At 57.8% G+C, this 9127-nt stretch overlaps 2 protein-coding genes across 20 annotated transcripts in view; both read left to right on the top strand.

Annotated features, from left to right (window-relative positions):
• SPNS1 (SPNS lysolipid transporter 1, lysophospholipid) lies at positions 1–7980 on the top strand. Of its 8 annotated transcripts, none has more exons than XM_033426067.2 (13): positions 1–151; positions 486–690; positions 789–854; positions 2637–2773; positions 3937–4088; positions 4185–4251; positions 5039–5184; positions 5490–5645; positions 5932–6121; positions 6482–6547; positions 6806–6904; positions 7198–7369; positions 7643–7980. In XM_033426067.2, exons 2-13 carry the CDS (start codon positions 540–542, stop codon positions 7735–7737), a joined length of 1497 nt encoding a protein of 498 aa, XP_033281958.1. In that variant the 5' UTR covers positions 1–151; positions 486–539; the 3' UTR covers positions 7738–7980. The 8 variants fall into 8 exon arrangements, with proteins under 8 accessions (XP_033281958.1, XP_049555325.1, XP_033281952.1 ...); XM_049699368.1 differs by having other exon boundaries at positions 41–151; positions 482–690; XM_033426061.2 differs by having other exon boundaries at positions 42–151; positions 400–690.
• A 145-nt stretch (positions 7981–8125) lies between these two features.
• LAT (linker for activation of T cells) overlaps positions 8126–9127 on the top strand; it is a 237997-nt gene continuing 236995 nt past the window's right edge. For all 12 annotated transcript variants that reach the window (XM_049699375.1, XM_049699374.1, XM_033426071.2 and 9 more), the window contains exon 1: positions 8126–8965. In XM_049699375.1, coding sequence (XP_049555332.1) covers positions 8863–8965 — 103 coding nt within the window. In that variant the 5' untranslated portion in view covers positions 8126–8862. The remainder of the gene's footprint in view (positions 8966–9127) is intronic.

Raw genomic sequence — 9127 nt, 5'->3', positions numbered from 1 at the left:
TCCGTAGTCGCGTCAGGGGCCGGCCCGCAGTGGCGTCCACCGCCCCCGCCCCTGCTCCAGTGTCACATGACCGGCTCTTAGACAACATGGCGGTGGCGGTGGTGCGGCGCTGGGGCTGACCAACCGCGAATGCGGTGGGCTCCTACCCGGGGTGAGGGGTGACCTCAACCGGGAGGGGGCGGGGGATCGGACTCTCCTCAACCCGTTCCTGTCTCTGATCTCACCGGAGTTCCACTCGTCCCTCCGCGCGGTGTGTCTGCCGGGGCGGGGACGCATGATAGAGCCCGGGTTCCATCCCCCGTGATCTGTGCTTCGGGGCAAGCTCCTCTCGGTGTCCGAGCGCACTTCCCTCGCCTGGGTTCCCTCCATCCTCCTTTCTCCAGCCTCCTCCCCTCGCAGGTGGGATCGTCGGTGGGACCGTAGCGCGGGCGGGCGCGGCCCCCGGGACCATGTCCGGGTCCGACACCGCGCCCTTCCTCAGCCAGGCGGATGACACGGACGACGGGCCTGCGCCCGGCACCCCGGGGTTGCCTGGGTCCATGGGGAACCCGAAGTCCGAGGATCCCGAAGTCCCAGACCGGGAGGGACTGCAGCGCATCACGGGCTTGTCTTCGGGCCGTTCGGCTCTCATAGTGGCCGTGCTGTGCTACATCAACCTCCTGAACTACATGGACCGCTTCACCGTGGCTGGTACTGACTTCTGGGAGCGAGTTAGAAAGGGGGATGGGAGCGGGGTCCCGAAGGTGGGGCTGCCTCGGCCAGCCCATCCTGAGTCTTCTCCTTCCCAGGCGTCCTTCCGGACATTGAGCAGTTTTTCGACATCGGAGACAGTAGCTCTGGCCTTATCCAGACGGGTGAGTGGAGGCCCCTCCTGGGCACACCGCACCTCTTCTTTCTGTTCTACCCCAGTTGGGACCACACGCTGGCGTGCCTGGGGCCTTATTTTTGGGAGGTCTGGTGTCTGAGCTAGGGGAGGAGATGGCCATGGCTCTGCCCTGAGGCTGTCCTGTTCGATTAGGACACCACATTTAAAGAGATTTAAAGAGGGAGTCGGTTTTGTATAACAGTTAAGACAGACCTGGGTTTATATACCAGCTTTTCACTTAATGTGATGGTAGGCAAGGCCCTCAACCTCTCTAAGCCTCACTTTCCTTGTCTGTGAGCTGGAGCTGGTAATAACCCCGGCTCACCTCATAGGGCTGATGTGAGGATTAAATGAGATAATGTCTGTGAAGTGCATAGTACAGTATTGGAAAATGGTAGGCGCCCAGTAAATAATGGCAGAAGAGGGTGTCTAGAAGGGGAGGAGGTGAGTTTTACTTGTTCAGAACTTTGGGATTTATGGGAAAGGCAAAGCCAAGGCCAAGTCCTATTGTCCTTCCTTCCCTCCTTCCTTCCCTCCTTCCTTCATTTCTGAGCACCTACCATGTGCCAGGCCCTGGAGGAAGTACTGATAACATCCAAAGAATTTCGCAAGACGTTTTACCCCCATTGTCTTCTAATCCTTTATCATACAAGGAGTTATTATTCTTGTTTTATAGAGAAAGTAGGTAGTATCATCTACATTTTTATAAAGAAACTGAGGCTTGGAGAGGAGTTAAGACTTGCCTAGGGTCACACAACAAGTTCGAGGCAGAAGAGGAGTTTGAAACCAGGTCTTGCAGTGTTCTTTGCTCCACTCCAGGCCACCAAGGAACTGGAGTTATTTAAGCCAAAGTTTAATGGAATGAGAATGGGATCATAGGTCCAGGTCTGCAAATCTCTAAAGAGTTGTTGAGTTAGAGAAGAAATAGGTCTGGGACTTCCCTGGCAGTCCAGTGATTAAGACTCTGTGCTCCCAATGCAGGGGGCGGGGGTTCAATCCCTGGTCCTGTAACTAAGATCCCACATGCCCCGTGGCTCAGCAAAAAAAAAAGAACAAAAAAAAACCCAGGTCTTTCTCGGCAACCTCTTCACGTTTTCATTCAACACATGTTTGTTGAGCACCTGTTTTGTGCTTGGCAGTGTGTTAAGTGATGGAGACACAGTCATGGCCAATATAGTCCTGTCTTCCTGGAACCAACATTTTGCTGTGCATGAGGGGGGCAACAGTCCCTGAAAACCTAAACTAATAATGAGATAATTTTCTATAGAAATAACTGTTATGTAAAAGAAGACAGAGTAGCTGTGATAGAGAGAGACTGGATATGTGGTGGTTGGGAAGGTTTCTGAGCTGAGGGTGAAGGAGCCAAGGTTGTGGAGTTCAGGGGAGAGGAGAGACAATTCCAGAGAGGACAGCAGGTGCCCAAAGCCTTAAGGTGGTATTGAACTTGGCAGTTGGGCCATTGGGGTACAGAGAGGGAAAGTGGATAAGCATGAAGTTGGAGGGGTAGGGAGAGGCTAGATCAGATAAGTGCGTTGCAGACCAGGGTAGGAGGAAGGCATGAGTCAGCTGGGCCATCCATTCTACGATGGAAGATTTGAAGAGCATTGGAGGTGGAGCTGGACAACTACTACCTCCCCCCACTCCCGCTTGCAGGAAGCTCTGATAGTTTCAGGGTTGGGAGTTATTCCTGCCCCCCTTCGCCCTCCCTGAGCTGGTTTGGGGGTGGGCTAGGGGTACTGGGGCTGGGCTGTGACTCTCTGCTTCCCCCCAGTGTTCATCTCCAGTTACATGGTGTTGGCACCTGTGTTTGGCTACCTGGGTGACAGGTACAATCGGAAGTACCTCATGTGCGGGGGCATTGCCTTCTGGTCCCTGGTGACACTGGGGTCGTCCTTCATCCCCAGAGAGGTGAGGTCCCACACTGGCTCCTGCTTCTGCCCTCCCCCCCGCCCTCTCCTCCCCCCAACCCTGACTCCCCCATCAGTCTTTGCTGCTGCTCTTTGGAGTCATTGCAGACTGGGCCCGGGGAACTTGTCATTGCAGACTGGGCCGTTCCCTTGGTCCATGCCGTCTTCTGTTCCCTGTTTGCCTGAGTTATCTGCCCACCCCATCTTCTCCCCTTTTCTTCCAGAACCTTCTTCTGTCCATCATCTCCTCCTTCCACTGCACACCTAAACACACACATTTCTCTATCACAGGAAAGACCTTACCAGGACTGCCCTCTGTCCGTCTTCCTCTTCCTAGTCAGATTTCCACAGAGGGGAGCTCCAGTCTGGGTGAAGGAGCAGCTGGGGCGAGGCTCTCATTTTGCCTGCACTTCCTCTCCTCCCACTCCCCGCTTGAGCACTGCTGGCTAACCTTCCCCCGTCCCTCCGTTGCCAAAGTCAGCAGTGCCCTGTCAGTTGCTAGCTGTAGCTCCTACTTCCTAGTCCTGTTCTCGCTGGATCTCCTGGGAGCCTCTGGCTCTGTTGACCTACTTCTTCCTTCCGAAAACTCTCTTCTAACTTCTGTGACCCCCTCTTCCGGTTTCCATCCTGTCTCCCTGGCTGTTGCTTCTTTGCTCCTTTGAAATCACCTCTGTCTGTTCTCACTTTCTGACCTGGGACTCTGTCTCCTCAGCCCTGGACACTACACACTCTCCTTGGGTGATTGTGCCTTGCTATTAGCTTTGGTGTCCCTGGTAGACAAATAACCCCCCGCCTAAGATCACTATTCACTGTTGGGGTGTCTTGGGTGGTTTGGACAAGATAGAAATAAAGATTTATTTCGTACCTACTGGGTGCAAGGTAATGAACAGACCTTTTGTTGTCCAGTTCTCACAATAGGTATGGGAACAAGTTGTTATTATCCCCCTTTTGCAGATAAGGAAACTGAGGCTCAGAGAGGTTAAGTTGTTTTCTCAGAGTCACAGCTAGTAAGTAGTGGAGCCACGATTCAAGCTCAGTTTGGTTTGGTTCTAAAACCCAGGCCTCTCCTGCCATCCCTGCCACCTCTCCAGAGCTGGCTGGTGAGGGAGGCTGGGAGGCTGGCTGCAGGGCGGGGTGCCACCTGCCCCATATCTCGTTCCCCAGCGATTCTGGCTGCTCCTCCTGACCCGGGGCCTGGTGGGGGTCGGGGAGGCCAGTTACTCCACCATCGCGCCCACCCTCATCGCTGACCTCTTCGTGGCAGACCAGCGGAGTCGGATGCTCAGCGTGTTCTACTTTGCCATCCCTGTGGGCAGGTGAGTGGACCTCGGGCCTGGTGGGGAGGCAGAAGGGCCTTGCCTGGAACGGGACTGACCAGCCGTCTCTTCTCCTCCCCCACCCCCTTCCCACAGTGGTCTGGGTTACATTGCAGGCTCCAAAGTGAAGGATGTGGCCGGGGACTGGCACTGGGCTCTGCGGGTGAGTCGTGTCACGGCCTGGGGAAAAGTTAGCAGTGCACTCACTGACTCCCCCTTTTGAAGGCAGTGCTCACTCTGCCAAGCCTACAGGCAGCCTAGCTGCCCTCACTGCGAGGCCACGTGCTAGGTAAAACTCGTGATTGCAGGTGATAGAAGCCCATTGTACGACTGTAAACCCCCAAATGGGACTGTATTGGCTCTCATAATGGAAAGTCCCAGGGTGAGCTTCAGGTAAAGCTGGATGCAGGACTCCCGCAGTGTCACAGGAATTTGATCATCCTTTTCTCAGCTCTACTCTCCTCTGTTATCTTCCTTCTCAAGCAAGTGAAAGCTCCACGTGTTTATCTTCCCGTTTAGAAACTTCAGCGCCCTGGATCCTTGAGCAGTAGCCCTGGGCGGTGTCTGATTAGATGAACGCGGGTCACATGCTGGCACTGACTCAATCACTGAGGCCTGGGAGGTTTAACATTACTCTTGGCGAAGTCTGGGTTACAAGTCCCACCCTATTTGAACCACATGGGTTGAGAGAAATGGGGGAGTGGTTTCCCAAAAGAAAATTAGGGTGCTGTTGCTAAAGAGGGAGCAGTTAGGCTTGCAGAAACAGAAACACTTCCTAGTGGCAGTCACCCCCTCCCCTCAACCACAGGTTCAGCTTCCTTGAGCAGGCACTCACTGGGTGTTTGAGGTCTTGGGGCCTGAGTTGCTTTTATACACCCTCACTTTCTCCCAGCCCCCAGGGTTGAGTGTCTCCCCGTCTGTGCCTTTCTTGAAGCCCACCCTTTCCCCAGGTGACACCAGGTCTAGGAGTGCTGGCTGTTGTGCTGCTGTTCCTGGTAGTACGGGAGCCACCAAGGGGAGCTGTGGAGCGCCACTCACACTCACCACCCCTGAACCCCACCTCGTGGTGGGAAGATCTGAGGGCTCTGGCAAGAAAGTGAGTTCAGTTCCATCCTAACCCAACATCTGAGGCCCCCAGGGAGGCCCTGAGGTCTAGTTTGAGATTTACATGGGTGTGGTCTTTGTTCTGCTTTCTGTCAGCTGGCCCTACCCTAAGGCCAGGAATTCTGTCGCCACTGCCCCCTTATGGCAACTGCTTGAATTACAGGCCCAGATCCTGGAGGCCAGTACAGCTTCCAGACTCAGTGCCCTGACTATTAAAATAAGCCAGAGAGGAGAAGAGAGGTCTCTGACACCGATACCTCAGTGGAGTCTAACTTCCTCCCTCCTAATTGTCTGCAGTCCTAGTTTCATCCTGTCTTCCCTTGGTTTCACTGCTGTGGCCTTTGTCACGGGCTCCCTGGCTCTTTGGGCTCCTGCTTTCTTGCTGCGTTCCCGTGTGGTCTTGGGGGAGACCCCCCCCTGCCTTCCTGGAGACTCCTGCTCTTCCTCTGACAGGTACCCAGATGGGGTCTGGTCTGGGTAGCCCTGCAGGTGGCAGGGGATGAAGTGGAGAGAGTCTGTGATTCAGACTCAGGCAAGGAGAGTGTGAATCCTGACTCCACAAGCTACTTCCTCTCCCAGAGTCTCAGTTTCCTAGTCTGGGAATAGGTGCCTTCCTCTTGTGAACCATGGGGTGCTGTGCCTGGATAGACCTGGGTTGTGAGGGTGGCCGGGATGGACGATCGTTCTCTCTGGGCCATGGGGGTGAGGCTAGCCCCCTTGCCCCTCCCCTTCCCCCCAGCCTCATCTTTGGGCTCATCACCTGCCTCACCGGGGTCCTGGGTGTGGGCCTGGGCGTGGAGATCAGCCGCCGACTCCGCCGCTCCAACCCCCGGGCTGACCCGCTGGTTTGTGCTGCTGGCCTCCTGGGCTCTTCACCCTTCCTCTTCCTGTCCCTCGCCTGTGCCCGTGGTAGCATCGTGGCCACCTATGTGAGTAGCCAGCAGGTGTCTAAGGGGGTGTTCTGGGTCCAGGTTGGAGGAATGGTGCACTGGGGCAGGACTAGGGTCAGAGCCAACTCTGGAGTGGGAATGCCTGGGTTTGAATCTCAGCTCTGGCCATTCTTAGCTGTGTGACATTGGGCAAGTGACTTAACCTCTCTGTGCTCAGTTTCATCTTCTGTAAAGTGGGAATAAAAGTAGCAACTGTCTCCTAGGGGTGTTGTGAGGGTTAAATGAGTTAATAGATGGGCCTGGTACCTAGTGAACCCTCCATGTGTTTGCTCTTCTTGTGATGAGACCAACGCCCCACCCCTGTTCCCCCTCCTTCACCGCCTACCTCCCATCCCCCAGATTTTCATTTTTATTGGAGAGACACTGCTGTCCATGAACTGGGCCATTGTGGCTGACATTCTGCTGGTGAGTAGGTGGCCCAGGGTTACCCCAGAGGCTGATGGGAGCAGGGAGTTGGGGCAGGGGACCTCACTTGCCTTGAACTGTGACCTTCACCCCTTCTTCAAAACCCAGCCCTGGACTGACTTCAGAGTCCAACCCCAGGTGGGCCTGTAGCCCAGGCCCGCCCTGCCCTTCACCCCAGCCACACCTCTGAGCTGGGGTTCACCTGACCTTAGCCTAGGCTGAGCCTTGGCCCTGTCTCCTGCCCCTCTTTCCTCCCAGTACGTGGTGATCCCCACACGCCGCTCCACTGCTGAAGCCTTTCAGATCGTGCTGTCCCACCTGTTGGGTGACGCTGGGAGCCCCTACCTGATTGGCTTGGTGAGCACGGTCCCTTGGCTGGGCCTGGGATGGGGCTCGGGGGACCCCACATTCCCAGTACCGGCTGGCGGCCAGTGGCCTGAGCACAGGCCAGATTAGAGGGTCTCACCCTAGTGAGGCATCCGAGTCCCCTGTGCCAGGCACCCTTCACCTCGGAGGCTCAGCTGGGTGGGGACGATTTTGTCTTGTCAGATTTCTACCGGTAAGGTCCAGGCCTAAGTCTTCTTCATTCTCCTGGAGTTCAGGGGCTTCCTCTCCATTCTCCTGACTTTTCTTTCCTTGTCTACCTGCAGATCTCCGACCGCCTCCGCCAAGGCTGGCCCCCCTCCTTCTTGTCTGAGTTCCGGGCCCTGCAGTTCTCGCTCATGCTCTGCGCCTTCATGGGGGCGTTGGGCGGCGCGGCCTTCCTGGGCGCTGCCATCTTCATTGAGGGCGACCGCCGGCGGGCCCAGCTGCACGTGCAGGGTCGGTCGGGCCTCCCCGCTGTCCGTCCACAGCTCCTTGCCTAACTTCATGATGCTGCCTGCTTGTCCATCCATCCGCCCACCCAGCCCCATGTCCCTGGCAGCCCTCAGTCCACAGCCCTCCCCTCCCTCGGCCTCGGGTCTCCCTGTCCCACGAGCTGATGCCCCACTGTGTGGCTCTGCTGCCCAATCCATTTGCTAGTGCCTGTTTGTCCCCTCCCTGGCCCTGTGTCTGTCTGTCCATCCAGCCCTGGCTCTGATCCCTCCCCGACAGGTCTGTTGCGTGAGGCCAGGCCGGCTGATGACCGCATTGTGGTGCCCCAGAGAGGACGCTCCACCCGGGTCCCCGTGTCCAGTGTGCTCATCTGAGGGGTCGCCGCTTGCTACCTGCACATCTACCACAGCTGGCCCTGGGCCCACCCCAGGAGGTGCCCGGGCCCAAATCCTCGGCTGGCCCATTTTCTAGGAGGGGCCTTGGGCCATGTTCCAGCTCCTACACACTACACAGGTGGCCAAGAGGGGATTCTGGGGGTCCGGGAGGGGGATCCCCTGCCACTGGAGCAGCCCCAGGGGCTCGGTGCTATTTGTAACTGAATAAAGTTTGTAGCCAGACCCCAAGTGCCTGCTGGAGTCTCTCTGGGTGCTAGTGACCCCTGGATTGCAGGGGACGCCCCCTCTCTAGTCCCAGGTTCCCAGGGGCTGTTGGGTCACTCCTGCGGGCCCTTGGGCAAATCCCTGCCCTTCTGGGCCAGTGAATGAGGGGGCGGAGTGAGCTGGCTCGGTGTGACCGGGAGTCGCTTACGCCCATGTCTCCCCGAGAGCCCGCCCTTCTTGGCAGGCCGGCCAGGGTGAGGTGGGGTGGGCACGCCCTGGGCCCCTCAGAATTCCTGGTGTCAGGGCCTCCCTCCCTGCCGCCTCCTTGAGCCGCGCTGTGGAGGGCACAGCAGCTGGCTGGCCTGCAAGTATCTTTTCCTCCTCCCACTGGTCTGAGTTGCCCCTTGTCCCGGGGACCAGCAGACCCTTCCTGAGGGCCCAGGCCGGCTCCTGAGGCCGCCTCCTCCCCCTCCCCACTGGCTGGGTGGGGGTGGGAAGGGGGAGGGTGCAGCCAGCTGAGCCCTGATGATTTCCTGCCCTCACCCGGCGCTCACCACAGCTTCCTGCCACAGGCAGGCAGGCACTGAGGAGAGGCAGGCGCAGAGTCCAGGGGCAGGTAGGGCTGGGGCACAGGGTCTGTGTAGGGGTGGCTGGCGCCAGACTCCAGGTCAGGGCCTGACCGCCCTGGGTTCAAGGGTCTTCCAGAGCCTGCGCTGACGCCCGCTGAGGGGAGGAGACCCAGGGAGCCCCCGAGGAGGGCGCAGCTGCCCCCCACCAGGCTCCCAGCCTCGTGCCCGCTCAGCCCCTGTACCTTTGTGGCCTGGCCCTTGCCCCGCTGCTGCTCTGTCCCCAAGGGGTGTGCGGCGAGCAGCTAGGCCCGGTCCACGCTCTCCCCTGCAGATGGAGGCAGGCAGCCTGGTCCTCTTTGTGCTGGGCCTCCTGCTGCTGCCTCTCTTGGCTGTGCTGCTGATGGCATTGTGTGTGCGTTGCCGAGAGCTGCCAGGTGAGTGGGTACTGGTGGGGTGTCCAGGTGCTCAGACACACCGACAGGGATCCTCACCCCACGCCCCAACTCCTTTGTCCCTCTTTAACTCTTTCGAGTCGCTGAGAGCCCCATACTCCATCACCCTCTGCCCTCGTCACCCCCTTTTCCTGCCTCACGGGC

The sequence above is a fragment of the Orcinus orca genome, chromosome 16 (genome assembly GCF_937001465.1).
Source record: "Orcinus orca chromosome 16, mOrcOrc1.1, whole genome shotgun sequence".
Lineage (NCBI taxonomy): Eukaryota > Metazoa > Chordata > Mammalia > Artiodactyla > Delphinidae > Orcinus > Orcinus orca.
This window is presented reverse-complemented; position numbering and strand designations above follow the sequence as displayed.